Source organism: Lonchura striata, chromosome 9 (assembly GCF_046129695.1).
Source record: "Lonchura striata isolate bLonStr1 chromosome 9, bLonStr1.mat, whole genome shotgun sequence".
Lineage (NCBI taxonomy): Eukaryota > Metazoa > Chordata > Aves > Passeriformes > Estrildidae > Lonchura > Lonchura striata.
In genome coordinates this window covers 23,024,612-23,052,508 of record NC_134611.1, presented here as the reverse complement: position 1 = coordinate 23,052,508, position 27,897 = coordinate 23,024,612, and the positions used below count along the sequence as shown (strand labels likewise).

Sequence of the window (27,897 nt, the reverse complement as noted above, 5' to 3'; positions counted from 1 at the left end):
AACATTGCAGAAACTTAGGAGTTCTCTTACCAATAGAAAACATTAGTGTGCAAAACCTGTTAGGTCTGTGTCCATCTTTGCCTTGGGAGAGTAAATACAGGCAGGTGAGAATGCTCTAAGCCAAAGAAAACCAGGAACTTTCCCTTTGGATAGCTGGTGAAAGAGTGGGAGAAGCTGCACAGAATCTCTTAGCTCAGAAGACTGCAACTTAAAATAGAACTGGATTTCTTCGTATGTTAATGCTAGCATTTATGAAGGGTTAGACTCAACTGCAGCAACCACAATTAACCTCAAGCCAAGTCTCAGGAAACAAACTGCAAAATCAGCTTTTTCAACTATTCTTCACAGTATGATGAAAACAAAGCAGACCTGTACGCATATTTTTCTTAAACTGAAGATTTATTGGAAAGAAATTTGATCCCATATCTTTTCAGCAATATAGGATATTTAACATTTTATATAGACTGTATTCAAGTAGAAAAGATTACATTAAAAATTTCTTAATATTGCACTTGGACAAGCCGTGGCTAAGCTACTAACATTAGCATTCCAGAACAAAATCATACATAGTCTTCAGAATTTTAGTGAGCTGCCTTGTGTTACCTGCCAGATTTCTTCACAGGTACTTTGACACACTCTGCTATTGAACTGAAGCTCACTGCTCAGAGTAATTCCTGTAATTTAAAGGTAAAGGCAAGCAATATGCTGTATACTACCAGGAATTATTTTGGCAATCGCTTCATTCACATTATTTCATACTTCAGCCAAGATACTGTAGTGATTCACTTAACTCTTGTACAAGATCCCAGCACACATGTGAGAGGCTCCAATGCACACGGGAAGTGAAATACCCAGCTCTTTTAACACATTATTTCAGCCAAATTACCACACAGGCAGGAACCTTTTGTGGCTCACTGAAACAGATAAGTAGGTTGAGCAGTATTTGCACACAGCAAGACTTGGTCTTCACATGCCAGGCCCAGCATGGCTGGCATTGCTTCACATTATAGCAGTGTCTGGCCAAGGAGGTCCCCACAGGGATGGGCATTGCAACAGCCTGAACAGGGGACAAATCCAAAAGGAAACCTCAGCAATCTGCAGATAAGGATTTTCACAGAAGTGTAAAGGAGGAATTAACTACTGAGTCTGTATTGAGGATCAGAGAGATTATTGAAAAAAAAAAAAATTCTGTTTAAAGGAATGGGATAATCAAGAATCATAGCAATCTAATGGCTGCTGGAGAAAACAGAACAGGGTTTAATTATTAACTGAAATTTTGCTCTGAACTGGTTTTAAAGACTTTTGTGTCATGAAGAAAGATAAGAGTTTGCATTTTATAAAAGCATGCAACTGAAAATCTGCACTGTGAAAGAAAAGCATGGACTTTACAGTAATTTGTTTGTACACTATGTGCAGAAGATGGAAAACTGCAGTTCAGCAGCCGATTCTCTCCTCTTGTATCTTGTTTACATTCCCAGAACAGGTTCACTTACAACAGTTAAAAAGAGAAACTATTAATTTTCCTTCACCTTTAAACCCAGCTTTACATCTTTAAAAAAAAAGTAAATTAAGAATGTTAAGTCACTAAGGTCTATTTTATTAGTAGTAGCAGCTTCAATTTTTGTGTAAAAATAGTGTCAGCAGTTTTTACTAATGATGCAACTGAACTTTTGCTTTAGTAGGCTTTATAACATAAAAAGCAAAGTCATTTATTTACTTTTCATCTTAGCTTAGCAAATCAAACGAGTAACTCAACTCTCTGTAGGGGCCCTCCTGATGGAAGGAGCCAGTCTATCCAGAGCTGTACACTTACCAGATTAGCCTATAAAGGACCAGTCCTTACCGTGCATATTCATAAGAGGAGTTTTCTTCCACTGTTATGTAGCCCAAAAAACACTGAGGCATTTTAATACAGACACCCTGTAACATTTGTTTTATCTTCTTATTTTGCTGTAGGTGTGGTAAAATTCATGCAGTTTGCAGGCTTGGTCTTTGGAACAATAGGGTTTTAAGTTACTAGTCTCAATCACAAAAAAAAAAAAAAATAACCCACAAACACAGACCAGTAACCTAACCCCACACTAAATATCAGCTACATGGAAACATGAGAAAACCACACTTTGAAAACTTGATTCAAAATTCAGAAGTGGGTACCAGGAAGCCGAGTTTTAGCACATGATCTGCAGACATTCACCCATCTCTGGATGTCAGCTATTCACACAAGTCTTTGTTTAAATCCTGCCTTACATCTCCAATAAAGTGTCGATAGCAAAGTGTTAGGTAAGCAACCACTGTTAAGTAATTAGCAAAACACAAATAATGGTGCTTTGGCTTTCAGGGTAAGGAAAGCTGCACTTTTGCTTTCAACTGCATGGTTTGTACTCTCCTAAAACCTGAGCAAGTATCCCCTTAGGTGAAAAAAATATCAGATGTCCCTTGTTTACTGACATACTACATGTGACTGCAGTTGCTGACTGAACATGTCCTACACTGTGTTTTTGTGATGTTTATCCTTTTTCAGAAAGCCTGTAAAGGCTAAAGTCTGTTTTGAATCTGACTTCCCTACACTATCCCCAGTTACATTTGACAAACCAATGATACATTTCTTACTATAAATGTTTAAACATAATGAAGTGCTGTCTTGCTTGGCTAGAAAACTCAGACTTGTATATATGCTTCCAACAATCAGTTAAATCATAATAAGCAAAAACAGTTACCAAAAGTTATTAAAATTGTTGTGTGATTGTAAAAGGCTTACAGACTTTTTCACTCCATTTCCCATATTAAAAATTTGGTAGATGTACATTTAAAAGAACACCATCACCACCATCAAAGAAACAGCCACTCTTGCCAAGGTTTTCACTTGGAAACAAATAGTAGCAGTTGTCTTTTCATTAAGAAGCTAAAATAGTGGCCAAGCTCAGCAACTTGGGCAGCACTACAGCATTTCAACAAGTCCAGGAACAGTCAGTCTTGAAACATGCTGGTGTAAAGATGACTTAAACCAAAGCCTGCTACTGGATCACGACACAGTTGCAATGAATCTGTCTGCTGCTTGCCTTTAAAGTGATATCAGTTGATCTTCTTTAGCCCCAAATAGCAGTAATAATAACTCTTAAAAAATGAGGAAGTCCTGCTGGCAGCCAGCAAGCAGCAGAATATAGGCACCACTCTACACAACAGTACCTCCACCCTATAATCACAAGGGATTTTCATCACCTTCTCTGAACATACACGCACATAGTATCTTAAACTGCAGTGCTCCAATCTGCTAAACAGATTCCTGCACCCCGTCCTGTGCCACGTAACTTCCATCTTCCAGGCAGGAACTCTGGGCCTGGCACAGCATCTGCCAGGTGGGACAGGGAGAGAGCCTGACACGAGTGCCAGGCCAGGAAAGAGATGTAGAACATGCAGCCTGCTGGGAGGGCACTCTGCGCCTGTGTCCCCAGGGAAAGCAAACGGGATCAGAAATGGCAATGGAAGGATCTCAAAACTGAAAGAGACAGCAAAGATTAAAACCAATATTATAGGTAGCTTTGTACTGCCATTTTTTTTAGACCCAGTTTCCAGTTCCAAGCACAAGTGTACACACCCAAGATCTGGACAAAATCAACATTCATGTTTCAATATCTCAACTAGAAAATTCAGGAACCACCATCAAATTTGGCAAGTGTTGTGGTTTCACATAAAAAGAAACCAGGAGTTATATAGGAACAACAGAATGAATGCAAGAAACTCTTCATATCTGTGATGGATTCAACAATATCAGTGGCAAACAAACCATTTCTGCAAATCAATCTTCAGTAATTTCATAGTGCCTAGCACTTACTACGCAGACACTGTAAATTTCTAAAGGCCTTGATTTTAGTATTACCTCTGACAGGTACCAAAATAAACGTAAAATCCATACCAATCAGTGGCAGCTATGATTTCTCAGAAAAATGCCTGTATTGCTTTTTACTTCACCATGTTCTGTTTGTAAAATGTCCTCTTAAAAAGTATTCCATTAAGTGAACTACTACAGCATAGTGGAACTATCATCTGTAATACCAAACATAGCAGATTGCTTTTGAAAGTGACACTCAGATATCTGAGTAAAATTATTACAAATGCTAGTAAATACAAGACAGAAGAATGTTTCTGGGGAAAAAAACCCCAACCTAACAACCCTTACTGCACTGAGAATTTTCTCCCCTACGAAAACATACAAGGCTGCAGTAAAATAGTCAAAGATTTGTCAGCCTGGGAAAAGCATAAGCTAAAACAGCATGAAAAGTGGTCCTTATTTCCATTTCAGGCATAAGTGCCAGAAACAACTATTTTCAATATTTGGAAAGGCAAAATTTGAAATTCATCACTAATAAAAATTATAGCAACCTATTAAAATCAAGGAGACTTAACCTTCCACAATTTCAGGATTTAGTTTTTTTCCACCATATGATTTGGAAAATAAAAAACTTCAAGCATTGCTTCCATCACCAGCATTTTCCTTCAGCTGCCCATTGTTTAAGTGACTGAACATTAGCAACATCATGTAATGTCTCAATACTCTCAGCAGTATGAAGAGACTTAAGAATTGGAGTTAAATCTAATATTTGAACTAAAATAATTTTCACAAGACGTGCAACAAAATACCCAGCTTGTCTCAGAGGCAAGTCTCTTCACAACAGCTTTGTCTTTTACATTTAGAATTTTCCTGTCTGGTAAGATGCAAATATAATGGAAGCCTAACATCTACAGTTATGTAAGTACACAACCCCCCCGCATACATCGCTAGTAAATAACCAGATGCATACAAGATTATTTGTAAAAGTAGTAAAACCCTTTGATGCTCCATATTTATGCTGGCAAATAGCTCTCCTGATATAAAAGGCACTTTGAAAACCCAATATGGTTTGGTTCATTAAGTTTGCAAAGTACAAACAATTGTACAAACATACAATTATATTGAAGCATGTCAGCCATTGTGACATTGTCTACAAAACAAGTTTCCAATTGCCGATAACACTGGTTTTATGGGAATGAGCAGTGGTTTCAGCAGCTTTACTGAAGACATGACAGGGTTTCCAGTACCACAATCTTCTTAAGTAAAAAAAACCCTCAAAAACGTACAAGTTTAGGGGCCCCAAAAAAAACAAGACCCAAAGTCCATAACATTCATTCAATATTTACTCCTTAGAAGTGAACTTCCTCCGTAGCCCAAGGGCAGAAATCTATTCAGTCAATTCCAGACGTGGTGGAGGCAGGCTCTGTCTCAAGAAGTGTTGCTACACCAGTACAGTACTGAAAACTTTGGTCCAACAGCACCATTCCAGAAACTGACTACATGGCTGCAACATCAATCTGTATGTAAAGCTGCCTTACTCCCGCCTGTGGAAAAAGGAAGGAGGGTTAAAAACACTGTAAAGCCAAAGCAGTTGCCTGTCCTGAACATCAGCCCACATCAGTAAATGACCTAGCAAAAAACCTAAACAACTTATTTTTTTGTAATTCATCTCCACATTTAGCATATCACTCAGAGAACACCAGATGAGTAAGGAGTTCTTCACACAGTCAAGTGCACACACATAATGATGTATCAACATTAGCTTTGCTGCATTACCTCTTCTGATTCATCCTAAATGACTGCCACATGTGAAGCTGCACAAAAGCAACTCTTACTTTCCTTTGTGCCAGTTTATCTTCCTGCAAAGCAAGCTGCTTCAAGAACTGTCAGTTTAAAATGAAGCTAAGTACAAGAGCAAAACATGGGACTTGTTGTTCAAACCAGTTCTACATTATGAATCTACCCAGAAAGCCATCACATGTACAAGCTGACAATGCAGTGAAAAGCCTGAGTAGGTCTGGTCTGTGGTGAGAAACTCATTCCTAAGAGAAGCCTCATCTGTTTTCTTAGTTCCTTACAGGTCCAATATAGATCAACCCCATTTGATACACCTGAGACAATTACATCTGTTATTCCTATAAAGTGGTATGAAAAACTAATGCAGAGAGGTACACTAATTCCATCTACACAACTGAGTATTTTGAAACTGTTCTATACAGCTGGAGCAGGGAGGCTTTTCAAAACAGATACCAAACTCAGAAATATTTAACCTTTCTTGGTAAAAATTAAAATGTCACATCAAGCAATTTACACTTTGAGATGTGACGTCCACTGATAAGACATACCTGAGTAAAAATATTGTGAGTCTGGCTTAGAATCCACCTTCCATCAGCATCAGGAGCTACTAGTAACTTCAAAGTCCCTATGTAAACATCAGTACAGAGGGTCCAGAAATGTGGATCATGTAAACTGTAGACTCCTTGCAACTGCTGCACCTAAAAATAGAGGCAAATTTTAGAAAGTGTATTTCAGAAAATAATTTTCTGTATTATGGTTTTTTACAGAAAGTATTGTAAAAGTCAATGCGTTCTTTTACTTAGAGTTCCCTGTGCATTTTGTCATCTTTTACCAAAATTTTTCATTACTATCTCAGTTATTGTAAGGAAGTTGAAACATATGGATTTGTGTCCAGGTCATGATTTTCTCTATGTGTTGTGATTCTGTACCCTGCTGCATTTACACTCTACATACACTTTACTGAAACAATTTCTAAAAATAGAGGTGGTCAGGAGAGAAAAGTCTGGATTTGAGATGTCATCCAGTTAAAACCGCTCTTTTTGCAAATGTGCTTATTTTGCCATGAAACAATTTGTGAGATTCTAAGTTTAACAGAAATATATTCATATATCATTTACAGTTTTGTGAGGTCTTAGATGTGTCCTGCCAATCCTTTTGTTGTTTCCTCTTTCCACTTTCAGCAAACCCTCCACGTGATGATTACAGTCTGTAACTCCCAAGGAAAGGCAGCATTCATTCAAGTGCTCAAGTGCTTTGTATTAACTTTGCAAAGGCACTTCATGGCATACCAATAGGAAAGTTAAGTAGGAGAACAAATCAAATCCAGAGTAATCTTTGTATTCTTATAAATACACTTTCAATGTTATGTATAAGCACAAAGCACTTTGGGAGGAGTAGCTTCAGAATCTACTTTTTTGAACTAACAGGAAAATTTTAAAACAGAAACTGAGGTGAAGCTACATGCAATTTAGTACTCTAGGAAACTTAATTAAATTGGTACCTCCATTTGTGTATTCTAGGGTACCTTTAACTGGCAAAACATCATAAAATCATTCCTTTTACTAGAAAAACATCATAAAATATCCTCATACGCAGCTGAGGCTCAGTCAGTCAGCAGCTTGATCAGTCAGAGCAAAAACAGCTTAAGAGCTCACCCTCTGGTAGCACTGAGGCAGGGCATTTTCCAGGGAAGGAGGAGTTCGCTGCATCAAAATCCCAATGGACTCTTTTAAAAGTGGAACAATACTAGAAAGAAAAAATGAAATTAGCTATTATTACATTTTCAAAAGGTGCAAGGAGTAACCTAAGATTCCTTAATGCTGAGAAATTTTTCTCTAGTTCTTCCAGCAGAAGCTGAGAAAGTTGTCATGAAAACCCAGTACAGAAAATAAAAGGATTGACAGAATTACAATGGTGTCCTATCAAAGGCAAGATTATTTCTCCCCCACAGTTTCCAGAGTCAACTGGTGGTCAGTCACAAAAGATTAATGGTTTAATCATGGGATTTTAGATGAAATCTCTTGGTGTCTAGGAAGTTATACAACAAAGCAGCTGTATAGTTCAAAACCAACTTCAATGGCAAATCATTCACAAGCAACCATAAAAATACTCAACTGAAATTGGGTTTGCTTTTGTGTTTGGTTTAAGGCATATTTTTCTTATGAACTAAGATAATAATGGGGTAATCATAAAAGAAAATTAGTGTGGAACAGTCCAGCTACAACAGAGTTATTTTGTCAGAAACAGACAACTTGGCATATTCTTGAAGTGAACTAAGTGTAGGGTCTCATCCAAGCTCAAGGGTTAAACATTTGGAAGCAATTAGAGGTTCCCTCCTAGCCAAATGGTCTTGTTTAATCAGCAAACTAAGAAGACATTTAATACCCTTTTTTATTATTATTACTTCTTGTTTTTTAATAAAACCAGGAGAGCAGTAAGCCTATACCCTGAAGCTACGACTAATAGGTTATACTCTTAGTAAGTATTCAGCATGGGGATTTTTTTGTTTAGGAGTAGTACATCATGTCTGGTTCAGTAGAGCATTCTAAAATTTTCAAGTGGATGACAAATATCTGTAGCCCAAGAGTAAAGCTTAAATAGCAATTTAGTTTCAAAAGTGTGCAAGTCACCTAACATTCTGGACTGAAAGTGATTATATATAGCAGAAACTGTAAGCTTCATTTCAGAGTTCAGCACTGGCATTACAGCTGCACATCCCATGGAGTTATGGGATCAAAAGCACACCTGAAACATTTGTAATGTTATCTGGACCAGTTGTTAAAGGACACTCCAGAACCTTTGTTTAAAATCTCCTGAAGCGATGTGGAATGCATGGCACAGACCAGCTGTGTATTTGCAGATGTGAACAGATGACCTAATCATTTTCTTAAAAGTGTTTCCATTTGAACATGGGGCAGTGCTGGCTGATGGACTGCTCAGCTCACTCCCTGGCTAAACCTGGCCAGGGTAGGAGGGAGTGAGAGGCTGTGTAACTCTTGTCTAACGAACCCCTGGAAAAGCCACTACCCTAAAATTAAGTCTTCTTGCAGGCAGAATGGTTGTTCCAGCCAAATTCACTGCCCGGTGCCCTCCAGCACATGGCCTCCCACGTTTGCACTGCCACCAAGGCATCAGTTCAGAAATAGGAAGAAGCAATTAGGGGTAAGCAGGAGTTGCTAGACCTGTCACCAAGACAAACATTTAGCAATGCAATAACTGTCAATCTGTCTAAAGGAAGCTTAATTGGAGTGTCACATTCTACAGTGGATTACAGAAGTTTAGGGAAAAAAAGTTCTCTTATTAATGGACCCATCTCACTAAATAATGTCCATGTCACAAGCATTACATCAAAGGGAGCTGGAGCTGCCAACACACTCCACTGATGAATTGATTTTAGTTTAACTCCCTATTTAAAATGCAGGTTTGCTTCTTAATAAAAACCTTGAAAGACCAACACACAAGTTCAGGATGCAAAGTGAATGCAAGAATTTTGAACACTGTTCCATTCCCATAAATTTAACAAGGCCTCTCTAGCATATGTATCCAAAGGTTTCAAAAACCACACACATACAGGCTGCATATTTTTTCCCAGGGAAACAACTAAAGGAATAGCAAATGTAGTAGTCTGCCTTTTAATTGAAACCTACCACCAAGAGTGAGAATAGCCATGAAAAAAAGCTAACAAAAATGTCTAATTTGTACAACTTATTTACATTAATAAAACTGATGTACATTATCTGATGGAAGATAAATTAATTGTAAAGTAGATTTGAAAAGGCTATGAAACAAGAACATCTTACAAGTCCAAAGAATAGAGTAAATCAGGATGTGGCTTGATACTGTTGGTGAAAGTTGAAGCATATCCCGGGTCACACCTTCTTCCTGTATCTTAGAGCCAGTGCTCAGATACAACATTTATCTTTTGCAAAGCTGAAAAGCCAAAAGACAGCTGCAGTGATGTGACAGGCCCTCACAAATGCTGTTCAGAGCAAAGGTGTCCATGGATGCCCCTCTGCATCCAAAGAGATGCTATCTCACATGGTATCTTACTGTAAGCCAAACTAACACAGCAAGCAACAGAATCCAGTTTTATGAAGCCTGATGTTTTCCATTGTTTCATGCATATCACTGAAGTACAAAACCTTTAATTTAAAAACAAAAACTCCACAGAGTATGCTCTTTTCTCAAACATTAACTAAAACCAGTATTACTTAATCACTAGGAGGCCCCAGAAATAGCAGTTCCACTTCATGTGACTGAAGAAAACATAAGGGATGACAAAATCAAGCTGGCTGAAAATATGGTTAGAGATTTTGTCAAAGCTTTCTTTTCTTTGGCTTAGTCATTAATGAATAAAAAAAAAAAAACTTGTTGCCTCCACACCAATTATTGCACTGGTACTTCCCCACTTGCTTGTTTTAATTTACAAGACTATTGAGGAAAACAATGCTGAATTCTCACCAAGTGAAAAACCTTAAAGCCTTCTCATGCATTAGCAGTCAGTAAGCTTTGTTATTAAAGCAGACACAATTCCATTGCTTTCTGATTACCAAGCCTTAAATGTAAAATATCACACTCTTTTACAAGACAATAAAATTTGAAAGAGGAAATAACTCGCAGCAAGCTTTGGAATAAAAACATATGCTCTGCAAAAGCCAGAAATGCAAAGGCAGTTATTGTATGAGTACATCACACTTGCACATACACTCTTACAGAAGTGAAAAGTTTTCAAACAAATCAAAATGAACTATTGACTTGAATCTGATAAATCAAGCCTACCACTACACTATACATAGATTGATTAAAAATTAAGAATGAAAACATTAGACTCTTACTCAACCTGCATCCCATTCAGATAATACTCATGCCCATTCCAGTGCCATCCTGTTTATGCCACTGTTTCTGTAGGCACAGCCAGCAAGACCCTGGCATTGTGATGACCTTGGACTGTGAAACTGAAAACAACTCCAGGTAAAGAGCCCTTTAGACAGACACTGGACTTGGAGCACAGCAGGAAATTCATTCAGTGCTCTCAGCACTACAGAAAAGAGGGGGTATTTGTGACAGGTTTTGTGGAAAGTAAACAAACATTGCTAAGGATCAAGACCAGCTACGGTCTGTCAAATACCACAGCTCAAAATCTACAGCCATTTTCCCGAATTCTGTTGTTTTTTTTTTTTCGCAGCCACCGTCCATATCCACAGTGTGAAGACTGTTGGCCTATTTCAGAACTTCAATGAATTTTTAATTAGGCAACGGCAATTTTAATCAGACTGCAAGCTTTGCTCAAGACAAGGACCACAGGTTTACCATTTGCTTTACAGATTTTGAATTCTTTGTTCTCATAACAATGTAGTACCTTGATTTTCAAGCAAGGCTGGCAGGTACCATTACCCTGTAAATAAAGGTAGTGCTTGACATTTAGCAATAATGGCTTAAAATAACACCAACAACAAACATGCCAGTTTGGAGGAGTTTTGCTATAGAAAATTCCTTCTGAATCCTAAGGAACGCAGCACTTAATTTAAAAATAAGTCTTTTTTTTTTATACTGCTATGCCCCCAACATGAAAGGCCTCAAGCACACCCTCCCCCAAAGCACTTTTATATTATATCATGTTCAAGCAGCTCAAGATTTTATGCAAAAATTATGTAACCCATGGAAACAACTTCACTAAATGACTGAAGTAAATTGCCTCATTTCTTTGACCACTTAATATGCAGTCTGCCTGCTCTGTGCAACCTAGTATCAGATTTAGTCTATTATGCCTTTCTAGAAACATGTGGGTCTAATAGTGGTTTAGGACAATCTTGATTTATACCAGAGTTGTGGCTTTTGCGTGGTGACTAGTTTCACATAGCTGAATGAAATACTAAAATTGCTTCAACGTTTCAAAATAAGGCTTAGAATATTAATGTTAAAAACTAAATTATTATTTAGTTTGAAATATTAACAGCAGTTCAAAGACTTGGGAAATTGTTTATTGATTCAAGGCACATGTAACTATGTGGACAACACTTTGGAAAAAACTTAAACAGTGTCAGCCTAAACTACAATTCAAGCTTTTGTTAAAAATATTTTAAATGCTGGTAAAACAGACTTCTTTGTTTTAAGCATGTGCTATTTATGCTTTACTTGCATGAGATAGTACAGAGTAATCAAAGAAAGAATCATCAGATACTAGTGGTTGCATCCAGGAAAATTCAGATCCACACAGGATTTTCACCATGCAGTCAGAATGTTCTGTGCTAACTTATGAGGAGTTAGGCAGAGAACATCAGCCTAGAGCACCCTCAGCAAAGAATCACAGGAGCAACAGAGCAACTGTGTCAGCAGCTGACAATTCGCACTAATTAGAGATGTCTACAAGAAGGCTCAACCATTTGATTTAAAAGCACTGCCTGACTTCTCTGAAGAAGTATTGCTTAACTCTTCTACACATGCACAAGGCAAAACAGGTTATCAAGAGGAGTCTGTACAGCTTTACACTGCACCAGTGAGATTTTTAATCATCTTATACTGGTATTTTTGTGATTTCTTTGGAAAATGTGGCCATCATTTAAGAAACCTGAACAGAGAAGACCCACTAATAAGAGCAGGCAAGGCTCAAAGAAACCAGAGAGAGCTGCCCAACACTGAAGCAGGCAAACACTCAGTATAAAACAAATGAATAATGAAGTTATTTCACACAGACACAAGCAATCCTGGATTAAGAGCAATCATTTTCCTCTGCATTCTCATGCAACAGCTTTGATATTCTACTGGTTCACCAGACATAGTTCCATAAAAGGCAATAAGGATTTCTGCTCAGCCTTTACTCTTTTGTATACAAAAGTATCATATAAAGAATACAGATTAAAAAAATGAAAACAAAACTCCAAACAGAACCAAACTACAACACAATAAAAAAAAACCCACAACAAGAAAGCACCCTAACAAAATAACAGAGAAATAGAAGTCCTGGATCTAACCTACCCCTCACTCATACCATGCAGACTCTCTGAGTCAAACTCACACCATTAAGCAGTAACTTGGAGGATACAGCTCCAATCAGGGCAAAGTCCCTGAATACCATTAAAGCTTTTGAATGACTTTTGAAAACTTTATCAGACTGGCTGTTGCATCTCTGGCTCAAAACTATATTTCTTTTATTAGAGCCACAAAGATCCTGATTACAGAACATCCTGATTTTTAAACACACATGAATGGGATCTGCTTGCTGGGGCACACACATACTCTCCACTTTACCTTACCAAAGCTGGTTTAACAGTAAAAGGGACACAAAATCGACAAACATTTATTTGAAATAGAAGACAATTATTTAACCTGAAGCCAAATTTACCCCAAAAATTATTTATCAAGGTTTCAAATTGACCCACAGAAATCGACAGCAACTCCTTTACTAGAAATTGAACATCCCAGTCCTTCCCACCTCAAACCACAAGTATCCCATGAGGAGACTGACAATTAGAAAAAAAAACCTCAAACCCCAAATATCCCTCCCCCCCACCCCACTAGACACACCCTCAGATTTTAAATTTCACAGAACTTCAGTAGTTTTTTTCCTCTGGGTTAGACTTAGGTGACTCTAAAAGATTAACTATTATATATCCTAGCAAGCATTACCTAAGCTCCCATATTACTGTTACAGAAGACCACCTTATGGGAAAATCTGAAAACCCTTTTGCACTAATTCTTAAAGGACACTTCAAACACAGCATAGTGAAGAATAAGGCAAAATTAACAGTAGATTTATGACCAGAACTGTCAATGAAGATTACTAAAAAATCAAACACCACAAAAAGGGACTCAAGTTTTCATCAGCCATCTGAAACTGCCAGTAATCTTATTATGATCCTAAAGTGCATTTCAAGTAAAAATACCAATAGTTCAGTCTGTTGGGCTGCTTATAAAACAAATAAAATACCAACACAAAACCACCCAACCCTGCAATTAGTGTTTGCTCCACTGGTGTGCCAGGATGTGTCAGATGGCAAAAAATGCAGGCTTGCTTCTATCAGCTATGATGCAGCTGACTCCACTGATAGCAGAATTATTCTACTGATAATTTACAACATTGTGGACCAACAAAATAATGTTATAGGCTGAAGTCTGGCCTAAGATCAAGACACATCCAAGAGTGAACTTTTCCAGCATTTTCAGCATAGAACATGGGTCTCAAACGTTCCTTCTATCTGTGCTAGAAAACATATAACAGCATTATTATGACACCTCTGTTGTGGAATGCAATTTCAACTACTGTATGAATGGAAGAAAAAAACTGAATTGTCATTCATGTGGTTATTTTCTGCTGTACACAAAGCTGGACCCTTAGAATACAAAGTGTATGGAAACCTTTTATTCAGCTATTACCTCTACCTCGGCAATAATTTCTTCTCCCTTGGAAACTTGCACATTTTCTTTCCCATTTTTTGAGATTTCAGTACTAGAAATAGTTTGTAATAATTTGTCATTTATGAAATTACAGAATGTTGAAGTCAAAATCTCTGAAGGTCATATTAAAGTGGTGATTTAGTAGTGATTTCTAGCACAAACATTTCTGTGGGCATTGTGTCTGAAGCCTGCTGCCCTACTTTGACTAACAGGGAGATTCACATCAATAATCCTGTGAATGCTGCCATGCACAAGCCATAAACATGCCATACATGGTATGAGCAGAAGTAGCTGCAGTTCATCAGATGACACTCACCACTGCTGACCACACAAAGAAGTTATTAGGTTGTAACTGGTGTTGTGGCACACTGCCCTATGGCACCATTGAAACTGCTGCCTAAAAAGCCTCATAACATCACTCAATAAAATATTTGCTTGATCAGTCTAATCCAAGTAGCTTCACATTCACAGTGAACTTGGTAAGAAACAACTGTGAAATCCAGAAGTATGTGAAGCATTTCCATCAGATCTTAAAAGGAATAAAGATATCTCAGAGTGCAAATGCTAAGTAAAAGACAGTTCTTGTCAATATAAGAAAACAAAATCAAAACCTAGCAGCCTTGATTTGTGAAGGACAAGAACACATCCTGTGCCAGCAGTCTCAACCCTGCTGCCCTGAAACCATTCTGCTCCATTTACTGGAGTACATTGGTTTATATAAGCATGTACAGAGATGATGAATCTTTCTACAGCTTGAACCTGAAAGACATTTTTCTAATATTATGCAAAGGACAAAATATGCAGATTTAAGAGTGAAAGTTGTAGCTGTAGAAAAAGGAAAGAAAGATAGATCATGTAAGAGCTCACCAGAATGGCTGTACAGAATGTAACATACCACTCTTGGAAGAAAAGCAAATGTTGTAAACCATTAGCATAACAAAACTCCTTCTCCTTCTGAGCTGATACTTCTGCTGTAACTAGCACCAAAAATCCTACCAAATACCAGTGATAGTGATACTTACCTTACACCTATAAGTAGTGCTATCAGCATTGAACAAATAGGATCTGCTATCATTAGACCATAGTTCTGCATCAGTATGGCAGATATGATTACACCAATACTTCCCAGCGTGTCTGCCACAATGTGCAGGAATACACCTGTAAGAGATCAAGTGATACCATTACAACTTGCTATTATTAAAGCTAATGGAGCTTTTCAGAGATGTTTTACAAAAAGACGATTCAAGAACTAGATAATATGATCTATACTTTTTAAATTTACAGTCAGTTTTGGGTCAAACACAAAGATTTTAATGTATTTGTAGAATATGGGCCAATTGAAGAATTTACATTCTGTTATGCACTTAGCAGTATTGGGCATTTCACAACAAGGCTATTAACCTGAACAGTGATTAACAGCTGCAGCTAGACTTTTTTCATTCAATACTCACCCTTATTATAGTACAGAAACTCATGTTCCCTGATGCCTACAGTAGTGAGGTCTGTATAAGATGGACAGACTGTTAACAGAAACAGTTGTGCAAAGCTTTGGCATGTGCTAATGTTTAATTGACACCTCCTCCTAGAAGTTATTTGGCAAAGAAATCCAAGACAAATAGTTTTGAGAATTAAACAATACTGCAGACATGAAAAGCCTTACTCTTATACTGAAGAATAACACTTCCTTCAAGTACAAAGAAACACATAGTTTGCAGCCAGTCAAAGTTTAGCCTTTGGAGCTCTCTGCTGGCAGTGACTGGAAGTCATTCAGAAACAGCTTTTTCGATGCAATTCTCCAGATAGGTAATCCCCTCTTGTAAACACAACACACCGCTATAAACCATCTCTTTGGGGATTTCTCCAAGTCTGCATTTGTACTGGCTGGCTGGGACAGAGCTGGGTTTCTCCACAGCAGCCTGCATCAGGGCCTTCTGTTTCTCATGACCCCACAGCAGGAAGGCTGGGGTGGACAAGACGCCAGGAGGACACACAGCCAGGCCAGCTGATCCAAATGGACCAGAGGGACACTTCATACCACCCAACACCATGCTCCCCAATAACACTAGTGCTGTCTTGCCCAAATAGCTGCTGCTCAGACTTCCCTAGGCACTGATCTGCTGGTGGGATGTGCTGGCTTGTGATTGTCTTGATAGTGATTTTACATCACTTGGTGGGGTTTTTCCACCAGTACTGAAAAATTAAAATAAAATCAAGTCTTTTTAATATGCTTCAATTAAAATGACTGTTTCACAAAAAGACTTTGAAATATCTTCAACTGAAGCACTAAGTATACATAAGAGTGTACTGTAAATTCTGGAAGAACTTGTAAATGCTCCTTCTCAAGGACTACAAACAAGCCAGAAGATAATTCAATAAGAGAAAACCCTACATACATTTGGGTATGCCAAATAATTGCTACCTCCTACATCTCATAATTATCTCCCTTGAACTTCTGAACATTTAAAAAAAGAAAAATAAAGAAGGACAGCAGCCAACCAAAGCTCAAAATCAACATCTAAATTATCCATAACTAATGCTCAAGAGATCAGGGACTCCAATACCACTTCAAGAAATTTAGATGCATTACCATCTGCTCTAAATTAATTTTAAGAGCTTAATGAAATGCAAGTTTTAAGCTCAGGTACTCTTTAACAATTATATCAATCTGCATCTTCATGTTACAGAACTTATATTGCAATTAGGCTCTTTAGGTTTCTCCTTTTAATTACTCTTTCCTAGTTTTTCATTGATTTTTCAGCATCAATAACAGAAGCTGAATCCCAGCTTTTGGGATGTCTCTTTTAAACTGCGTTGGCAGCGCATTACATCTAAACTTCTGTGAATGTCTCAACATCTAGTTATGTACAGAAGACAGCAGAGCTGCTTACAAGGGAAATGGAACTTCATTAAATACCTCCTTTAAGAAAAACATCGCATTTATCCAGAGGAACCTTCTGTAACAGATGTGTGACAGACCCAGGCAGGCAGAATGTGATAAAACCAATAAGACATCATATTTATTATTCTCATCGTACCTTGTAAAATCTGCTTGCTGGATCCACCCATTACTTCAAGGGAATGGTCATCTGTGAAAGCAATTATTGACACATTAACCTAAACAAAGGCTCTCTAGTGGCCCTTCTGTTACACTCTTCCTTTCAGAAATGTCTTGGACAGACAGGCTGCTCCCAATGACCAGCTTTTACTCAAGCTATTGTTTTTTAATGCAGCAGTTAAGTTAAAAGTCTTAAAATGCATTTTTTAAAATACATCCCTTTATACAGTAGATTTCTACATAGGGATATATAAAATTAATTATCTCCATTTGTTCTTAATTTAAACAGAGAGGTAAGACCTTGCTAGTATGTAGCAAAATAAGACCCCTCAAAAACACAAACCATGAACTGAAGTGAGAAGAGTAGGTTCAAACAGATTTGCTAACCAGAAATAATAAATGCTTGCTTTTATAACTAAAGTAAAAATACAAGACTTAGAGAAGGAACAAGTAAGTAAAAAATCTCATCCAAGCAGATTTATGCCTCTGTAGCATTAATCTGAAAGATATTTTAAGAAGAACTTGTTAAAGGATAGTAAAGTGAAGATATACAATAATTTACAAAACAGCTGATTTGAATATCAAACTCCACAACACAGATAGCTATATTCACTGGTCTGCAAAGGTGGGGGCCATGTGGAAGGCAAAGAAGAGGCAGAAGCAGGGAGCTCCTGTTTTCCAGCCAAATTCCAGGAGGACTACTGGAAGACATATGCCAATTTTCTAAGAATAGCAAGGAAGGGACAATATTTTTATACTCTTTGTCACCTCCTGTCTGCCAGTTCCCACACTACTCCTGCTTTGAATGTGTACATTTTGAGTCACATCAGATTCAACTCATAGCTCAGGCAGGAAGGACTGACAAGCCTGCATTACCACAAGGCTTTAATTTGCATTGCTTCAAATAGGTGCTACCTACACAACCTCTTCTCCCATAGTGAAGGCTACTGACCATATTTAACATGAATGTCTCTTCTCAGATTGTTTGCCTTCATAGAAAAGATTTCATCATAGCTTACATAGCAACCATCTTTTCCATAACAATCTTAAAACAGATTACAACTACACAAAATGGGGAAAGTCTTATTTAAGAGATCACAAACCAAGTACAACTAACAATCCATAAGTACCCAAAGTTCACTAGTTCATTTTGTCTAATACTGTAAAATTATACAAACTACAAAATTATATACTATAAAATTAAAGAAAAGGAGAACAGTAGCAAAACAGTTCAACTTTGTCAATTGATTTTAATGAAACATTGAATCAGGGCATATTGAAACTGATACCTAATTTCACTACATTGCAATAACATACAGCCGTTCCATCTTTTGCCAACACACAACATTACAGCGCACACTCAAAAACCAGAGGTAAAGCAAAATCTTTAAAAACCACCACTGACATTACTGCAAGGAAAACACAAAATGAGTCATAAAACATGATGGTGGCAGAGCATACTAGACATTTAATGAAGCTACTACCATGTATGATCACAACCAGCTGACATCATGCTCTTTTTACTTTTCAGTAAAATTGCAGATTTACATTGAGTCAGGATGGTCTGAGATATCAACTCAGTACTTACCATGACAATAATCCTGACCATGAGAGTGTCCATGGCCATGACCATGAGTGTGTCCATGGGAATGCTTATGTTCATGGCTGTGTCCATGATCTCTGTGACTGTGCCCATGGCTGAGACCACCGTTAAACAGAGAATGGCTGTGCTCATGCCCTATAAACAAATATCACCATTACAGTAAATTTATGAATACATAAGTGATGAATAAAATTACACTTACATTGCTTCTCAGTGATTCAAACCTATTCATCTTTTAGGTCATCTCAAGGTATAGCTTTAAATAAGAAATTTAACACAAGGTGTTTGTCATCTATGACTCTGGTGTGCAGACATATTTTATATATATATGTATATATAGATACATAAAATATACCAGGTTTGAGAAGTCAAGTGCTTTTATACATTCCCACTTCTGAGACTTGTGCTAGACTTCTAGTACAATTTGAAAAATGTACACTTTATTAGATATAAGCACTTTAAAAATAGGTGTTTTAAGAAAGCAGAAACTGTCATTTGCAGATTAAAAATTCAAGTTTAGATTGCTGCTTAAAGACCAAAGACTATGTTCTTCCACCAGTCTATGTAAATTTATATGTTAAGCTCAAAGAGAGGCCCACAGGATTTGCAGAAAAAACCTCAGAGTGCTTACAACGTGTATTTAGGCAAATAAATTCTGCATTTCAATTCAAAAGACACTAAGTTGAGAAATATCTGAAGCAGAATCATCTCATGCTTAAAATTTGGTTCAAATACTGGTTTTAAATTTTCTAGCCAGAACCTTGCTTAAGCCCAGATTAAATTTGTCTAAAAAGATGGCCTGCAAATCTCTTTCAATAAGGTGCAGGAGAGTGCATGAACTACAGAAAGCAGTTTCTGGATTCCTAGGTGTTCCAGTTAGTGGGTATTAACACGAGAAGTACAACAGTGGCATATCAGGGCTGGTAATAAAACACAGAAATCAACATGCAAGAGGTCACATACATATTTGGCTAGGATTGCCATTAACAAGACATCAAATGCAATACTGGGGCTCTCACTGAGGCATTATAACGCCCTGGAACACGGGGAACAAGAAAGGAAACAGCACTGAAGTTACATCCTACCAGAGCTGTGTGAATGCCCATGACCTCCATGCTGAAAAACAAATATTCCTATCAGATTTACAATGAATCCCAGTATAGAAACAGGAAGAAGTCTCTCATGATGCACATCGGGAGGCTCAAGGGCTCTCTAAGAAAAAGGAGAAACAAACCAAAAAGCAAATGTAGAGTTTTACAATCCCTTTATACTATTAAAAGGCACCACAAAACTACTTAGATACAGGAGCATTCTCATATATAACATATATACAGACATAATTTAAAATTACTCAGGACTTACAGTTTTTGGGATGATACACAGACCAACCCACAGTGTCTGAAAATAAAGTTCTATTATTAAAGCTGTGAAAGTACAGTAGAATATTCTGAGTCTAGCTCAGTTTTATCATAAGATTTGCTTATGCTGTGGGATATGGCTCAACACCATCTGAAAGCATTCAGGTTTTTTGCAGTATGTAGATTGCTTAAGTCACCTATAAGACTTCTAAGAGTCTAGAATGCATTTCTTCCTTTCTCCTTAGAAAGGTGAGGCAATGAGGGGAATGAAATGAAGACTCAGAACAAATTATGACATTTTTTTAAAACTCTCCAATCTAGATTGATTTTTTTCAATTCTTTTTTACCCTACTTCCTCTAGAATATTTTTCTCAATGAGACATTATAGACAAAATACAATTTGCATCTGAAGATAAGTGTTGATGAGTGTAAATTACTACTGGCAGAGGAGAACAACATTCACCATTTCTCCACAAGGATCAAAGGTACAGGCAGTAAATAGCAAGACAATAGAACGTTTAGCACAGTAAAATTTTAAAGTAACTGAGAGAAAGAGAGTTACCATCACAAGCAAAGAGAATAGTTAGCCTGGGAGCTTAGATTAGCAAGAAGAGAATGATATTTCAGCATTACCCTTGACCATGTTACAGTTTTTAATTTTTCTAGTAAATTTTGCTCCTGTTTTTACATTTGAAATTTTCCCAAGCTTTCAGGCAATTTCAGCCCAGTTTTAACTGGTTTTGAAGTATTTACAAGCCTATCAATGTGAAAAAACTCTTCCCAATTCTCTGTTAATAAAAGAAAAACTCAATAGACTTACTATTAAGTTTGTCTAAACAAATCTATAGTGTATTTCCTATTAAAAAGCAAAAGCATTAATTCAAACTGATTAGAAATAGTAATCAGTTTTACTCTTAATCCTTGATGTTGTGCTTAATATCTAAATTTCTATCTTGCAATTTTTACCTTAACCATCACGTAAAAAAAAAAAAATGCAAAAGAGCCCTTGTAAATGTTTAAGCTATTGCTACTTGCCATTTATATCAGACTTCAAGATTTGGAGAACAGTGTTCTTTCTTTAACAAGCTAGTCCAACTTCTCAGCATGTTACTTATTACTAACTTCTATCCTCTGAATGACTAGTTTAGGCCTTTCTTTCTTAGCCTCATTTGTTCTCTAACAATGAGAAGGGAAGATCTCACTAAGACATCCTTAACTGGCTGAAAAAAAAGACAGGCTCCATCTCACAGAATCTTCACACATAAACAAAATACACTATTGCAGAAGCTAGTACAGATAAACTGAAAAAGCTGGGTTTCTCTGTCATTAAACAGCAATTTCAGATGAGCCTATTCTCTGTTCAAATCAGATTTCTAATCAAGTTATGAACATAATTTAAATGTTCAATTCATGAATTTCAATAATTTATTCCTATTAAAACCAGAAATGTTTATCCATATTAATTATACAACGTAATACAGTAATTGATTTCATAACATACCTCCACACCTTCAGAAAAAATGAAGAACGCTGTAAAGATGAGGAATAAGCCATTTACAAAACCAGCAAGTACTTCTGCTCGAACATAACTGCAAGAAACAAAAAAAAAAAAAAGTAATAGCACTTTTATTTAAATGCTGAAAATTGCAACTTAAGAGGCTGGAGTGCAATCTTCTAGTTCTTAGACAGTTATATTACACCAAATGTGCTAAATGGAAGATGACATAAATTACGGATGAATTTATAAAACTGACCATGTTGTACTTGGACAGAAACTACCTGATGCAGATCAGCCATTCTCTGATCTAGATGAAAGAAATCTTTCAGTATGTCAAAATCTTTCCATTTAAAATTACGTCCACCCAAAGTTATGGTATAAATATAATTTGGAAGCCACAAACTAAGGTAAGCACACAAAACCTAATCAAAGGTTTTCTGGTGCTATGTTCAACATCAAACCAACATGTATTAATTTGCTTCCATCTAGAAGGTGGATTTTCAGTAAAAGTTTTAAGTACAAATTAATTATTTCAAACATCAAATTTTGACAATAACAAACTGCCAGGTTAGAATAATTAGTAATTTCAATGTGGCAAACATCAGACTTTATTAAAGTGTGTCTGTTCTCTGATAAATGGAACACCAGCTGTTTAAATGCTCAGCAGTAATTAATACAGAACATGCTTTCACTGCAATTATTTCATGATACAATTCTCTCTAAATTGATTTCTATGCACACTGGAGTTTCCAGCTATATAAAACTGTGCTTTAAGTTTCAAACTATATGATTCACACTTAAGCAAGGCAGCTGAAGCTAAATGCTGACAGATCAATAATGCTATGGGGAATGCCCATGTTGTTTGCTGTTTAAGTCATTTGCTGTTAATCAGTATTACCAATTAATAATATCGTACCACCAGTATTGTTTTACAGGGCACAGCTGCCATGTTCAGTAGAACCAAGTGCCTGCCAAACGCCTGCTGCAGCAGATAAATCCACCAAGGGCAGTCTGGGATGACACACCTCAGCCCTGAGGATCTGTTTAAAGGGCAATCACAGCTCCCAAATCCTGCTGCTTCCAAGAATCATGCCTTATAATCTCCAATGCAGCATCATTGAGACTTGGCTCCTTTCAGTTGTAACCTTCTGTTCCAAAGGAGTGGGACACCAGCAGCCTGGGAATCCCTGTAATGCTCCTCACTGCATTGTGAGGACAAACCCAGGATGTGGCTGCTTGCTGTCCACTGGTGTCATTAATACATGGGAATACAGGACAACTTTCTGCTCTCTAACTTGTTTTCATTAGTATGATCAGAGAGAATTTGGAAGTGATAAACCTTCTTCCCAAAAGCAATGCCTTCATATTTTTATTATTTCTATTAACTTAGATGTTTGCACAGCTCACCTTAAAGAAAATCTCACTTTCAACTAGTTTTTCCATGTTCTACAAAAAGCTTTTGTTTGTAAGTAAAAAATAACTACCTAAGCATTTACTATAGTACATTAAGGTAACAGCCTGAAGTTTCTTACCCATATGAGAAAGCATCGTTTGACCTCCATTTTGAAATAACTGAAGCTGCTAATCCAGCCAATAGAGCAGTACAGTCAAAAAACATATGAAAAGAATCTGATATCAGACCTAAACTGAAAGAGAACAGGAAAAAAACTGTTATGTTCCATATGCTACATGTTGAGTATGAAAAAAAAGCCCCAGAGACATTAATCTTTTATACGCTAGCAGAATACACTGTTTCTAAGCTTCAGGCATGGTTTTGCTAGCACAGAGGAGCAATCCACACTTCATCACCAACACAAATATGATGCCAAAACTGCTTTTGTCAGCTTTAGAGAAGGCACTTTGGAAAAGTGCTTAGCAAAAAAATCCTCCTAGCATATGATTTTGGTGATAGTGAAAGGAGAAACCAAAATCCCTGGAGTAGATGTACCCACAGCCACATCTCTCATCAACATAATTCAACTTTAAATCTTTGCCTTAGCAGTGGCAAGATACTAACTAGGAGATACACACCTCTGAGATCTAGAGGCTGAAGAATCAGAGACTGAGAGACCACATCTTAAATGACTTATTTTAAAGACCAATACACAACTGTTTGTCAGTCTTGATTGAGAAACACAGTTAAAGTGAACCAGCATGCTAAGAGGTTCAAAGCATCATGAGGTAGCCAGTCACTAGAACCCATATCAGTTTGTAGGCTGTAGGTAAACTGGGGTTAATACCACACACAAGCACTGCCAAAGATTACCAAATTACTCATGAACAGGTTCTGTAAGTCTGCAGGGAAGTACATGCATCGAAACAAAAAAACAATGCTTCATATTTTAAAAGACATTTGATAGAGAGATACTGTTGAGCAATTGTTAATCAATAGTCCCAAAAGTTCCATTTTCCCAGTTTTTTGGTTATCTAAGAATAATTACATGTACAACTCAATTTCTGGAAACTGAAGCACAGGAAGCAATTAGTGGGTTAACGAGTTCCAGAGGATAGACACATATTCACATTGAAGTCAAATACAAAGTTTCATTAGCCAAAGTTCCAACCACTTCACATTACAAAGCCAAACCATTTCAGCCTCACAGAAAATAATTAAAAGATTAATCTTAAGTGTTTCAGGTGAAACAGTCAATAGAGGAAGAAGTAGGTTTGAAGGAGAGACAAGATTGTCTTGCTCTATTTATTTATATATACACACAACTATAACATTTAAGGCAGAGGGATGACAGCATGGTATATTGTCCTAAAGGTGCTGTAGCCACCAAAGCAGGAGAGATGAAGCTGTTCTAAACAAACTTTAAAACAAGACCCACAGGCTGGATGCCTATGAAGCAGCAAAATAGAATTGGCTGTAGAATTCTTGAAGGGTTTTGGTGACATCTTCCTCCTCCCCAAAATCAGGCGACAACTTTAGGGAAACAGCTCATTTTAGGTTTGGTTCTGAGCACTTAGGAAAATCCAGTGAGGTAAAAAACCCACCACAAAGCACATCAAATATTCAGGTAGAAGGTAATTAGTGACAGTAACCCTTAGTTGTACTGACTGTGAAATGGAAGGAATAAGCATTGCTAAGCAGAGAGAACTACAGCTTTCTGAGGTGATAGGGTTTTGGTGGTTTTTTTTTTTGTTTGTTTTTGGGTTGTTTTTTTTTTTAATAGAACCTTCTGGAAAAGAGACTTTTATAAGGACTGCTACTCTAACAAAAAACCCATACAAGTTCTAGAACCAGAAATAATGCAGCAAGTTACCATGGCACTGTGCTCACACCTGCAAATCTCACTAAGGCAAGACTTACCTTAAGTGCAACACCAATACAGCTGTGCTGCTTTCAAGACCTAAGCTAACAATTCCAGGTGGCCAGAGGCACGTGGATTTATCAGCAGGGCTCAGCAGACTGCATCTGCAATGCAATTCACCTCGTAGCATAACCACGCTCTGTATCATAGGTACAGCTACAAGTCATTGAGCTACACTAATAGCAGGAAGCCTGGTAAGAGACCAATCTCATTTCATCTGAGGCTTTTTAAAGTGACCTGTAAAGTAACAAGACCTTAGAAAAAATGAGTACAAAGTGATTACTAAAGTGATCAAATGATTCAGTCATCGACTGCCAATACAGTGAACCACCAGTAACATGGGATGCATGCAAGAATGCAAGAACTCCTATAGAACCAAACTCATCATCCAAAATATAAACTAGTAGAAACCCTGTACTCAAACACACTTTGTCTAAATAAAGACACTTCTGCAGCTGATTTAGTTTAACTTCTAATTAAACAAATGTGCACATGTAGCAAATTTCAACCTTAAACAAGCAAACAAGCTCTCAGCCAGCAAACTCGTGACCAGTGACAGAACTCTAGGAAATGGCATGAAGCTGACTTGGGTGAGGTTTAGATTAGACATTAGGAAAAGATGTTTCACCCAGAGGGTGGCTGAGCACAGGAACAGGCTCCCCAGGGAAGCAGTCACATCACCAAGCCTGACAGAGTTCAAGAAGCATTTGGACAACACTCTTTTCTGAGTTCAGAAAACAATCTATTTGGCAAACAGAAGCTCAGAATTTCTCACGCAAGGAGCAACAGAACTGTGTCTTCAAAATGACAAAACTATTCTCCTTATAGGACTCCTTGTTTGCTTGTTACGTGTTCGCTCTTCCAAGGCATGACCTGTCTGCTTTGACTGAAGACATTCCTCATCATATTCTCTGCTACCCCTCTCTACTAAAGAGGTACTTGCCCTGTTTTGCTCTAGACCAAAATCTAGACTTAGAAATACCCAAAACGACTAACTTGAAATATAAACAAAAGGTTCAGTTAATGGCTATTCAATAAATCCTCATTCTTAATCTCAAGTATGAATAAAAATGAGTGTCTTCTGAATTCCAATATGCCATACTCTTCAGTGACAAATTTCTATGAGTGTCATTAAAGTTTCTCAGTTTAGTTACCTCATATACAGGACTTTTTAAGGTCACACTGCCAAAAAAATTGTTATGTTTAAAAGACAGACATCAGAACAAAGTCACATGAACACAAAGCTCTTTATAACAGAACAGCTAAGAAAAATATTTACATCTGCTGAGTTATTAGAAAAAAAAATCCATACTCAAATAGACAGACTATGTATTCAATAACCCTCAAACAACTGCAAGGTGAATCAGCATCAAAACCAAAACCAAACACATTCAAAATGGTCTGGGTGCTGCCAAGATAGTCTGTGCCCATGACAGCACTGCATGCTCTCTGGTTCACAGTACCAATTACTGTAATCAGAGTTGAATATTTCATAGTCATTTGAGTAATTCAGAACAACATTGCAAATATTAGGATGTAACCATTTCCAAATCCACACCACTGCATTCGCTCAAGACTTTTAAGAGGTCCAGTAATTTATGTCCATAGTACAGCTTTTGGTAAGGAGGACACTGCTTGACTTAGATGATATTTCCATGCCAGTCCACTCTGAGCTGAACTATTAAGAGAGACTAAAGTATCATCATAAAACAACTACTCTATTGCCAATGAAGCATGACAGAAATACTAGCACCATTGCCCATTCTCTACCTTTATACACCAGCAGTGAAGTTATTCTGCATTTCTTATACTTCGCTACGGCTTTTTCAGTAGCAATTTAGTCAAGTCTCTTCCATTTTTTTCACTCCTGTGAATTTTTGTGCTATGTAAAGTATCACTCAGCTATACAAGCATGTGTCAAATCCTGTTTCTCCCTCGAGACAAGGATGTTTGAGGCAGCATATCCAGGCATCAGCCTACGGATGAAGCCACACTCCCCAACAGAGATTCTCTGTGGGAAACAGCAGCCACAGCCCCCGAGTCCCGTAAATCGGACCAAGGCCGGGTTTCCTCCTCAGCAAAGCACCGAGCACAACAACCACTCCGAACAGCATTCCTCCGCAGCGCGCCGAGTCGCGGCCCCACTGCCCGAGCGCCTCCGCCGCGCTGCCGGGACCCGGCACAGGGGACGGAGGCGCCGGTCGGTGCCCACGAGAGTGGTTCCTGTCGGGGGAAGCTCTCCAGCGGCCCCCACGGTTCTGCCGAGCGGCCCCACCGGACGGCGGGCGGGAGGCCCGGCCCCGCCGAGAGGAGACGTGGCACTGGCCGGGCGGGACGCGCCGCTTCCTGCGCGCCGCAGCCGCGCTCGCCCCCGCCCCGCTTACCTGTTACTCCAGATGCCGTAGAGCAGCTCCACGAAGGCGAAGGAGAGGTTGAGACAGAGGAAGGAGAACAGGTTGCGGGAAGTCTTGTCCGCCAGGATAGACCTGCGCACGGAGCACACCGCGGGTCACCGGCCGCCGGTACGGCGCCAGGAGACCGGAGCCGCTCGCCGGGCGGCCCGGGCGCCTCGGCACCAGCCAGCACAGCCTCTCCACGGGGGCTCGGCCGCGGCGCCGGCAGCGCCCAGCCTGGCCGGCCATGGGCCACTCACCTGAACCAGCCCGACACCTTCCTGAGCAGGTTGAGCCTGGGCGGCTTGTACTCATCGTCTTTGACGGAGAGCGGCAGCATCTTTCCGGCGGCGGGGCCGCGGCGCGCCGGGCGGCAGCACGGGCAGGCGGGGCGGGAGCGCTGCCCGGCCGGCCCACACGCCGCTTCCGGCCGCCACCGCGCCTGCGCCGCCGGGCACGGGGCTGAGGGGGCGCGCCGGGGGCCGGGCCGGGGCTGCGGGGGCTGCGCCGCCCGCTAGGGAAACACAGCACGCCCCAAACGTGAACTCCTCTCCGTCCCGTGCCAGCCGCTCGCTCGCGTCCCGCTTGTGATGCCGGCTGCTCCCAGCGCAGCTGTTGTGGCAGCGCTCGGCACGGGGCGGCGGCGCAGCGCGCTC

At 38.7% G+C, this 27,897-nt stretch overlaps 1 protein-coding gene across 2 annotated transcripts; it reads right to left on the bottom strand.

The window, feature by feature from the left end:
- Window positions 1–1,668: 1,668 nt before the first annotated feature.
- On the bottom strand, window positions 1,669–27,647 carry SLC30A7 (solute carrier family 30 member 7). Of its 2 annotated transcripts, none has more exons than XM_021543285.3 (11): window positions 27,502–27,647; window positions 27,233–27,334; window positions 23,067–23,180; window positions 21,538–21,625; window positions 19,764–19,890; window positions 18,664–18,813; window positions 17,056–17,106; window positions 15,043–15,178; window positions 7,282–7,372; window positions 6,175–6,324; window positions 1,669–5,373 (listed from the first exon to the last, which is right to left on the bottom strand). In XM_021543285.3, exons 1-11 carry the CDS (start codon window positions 27,579–27,581, stop codon window positions 5,326–5,328), a joined length of 1,137 nt encoding a protein of 378 aa, XP_021398960.2. In that variant the 5' UTR covers window positions 27,582–27,647; the 3' UTR covers window positions 1,669–5,325. The 2 variants fall into 2 exon arrangements, with proteins under 2 accessions (XP_021398960.2, XP_021398961.2); XM_021543286.3 differs by having other exon boundaries at window positions 23,067–23,175.
- Between the last annotated feature and the right edge of the window lie 250 nt (window positions 27,648–27,897).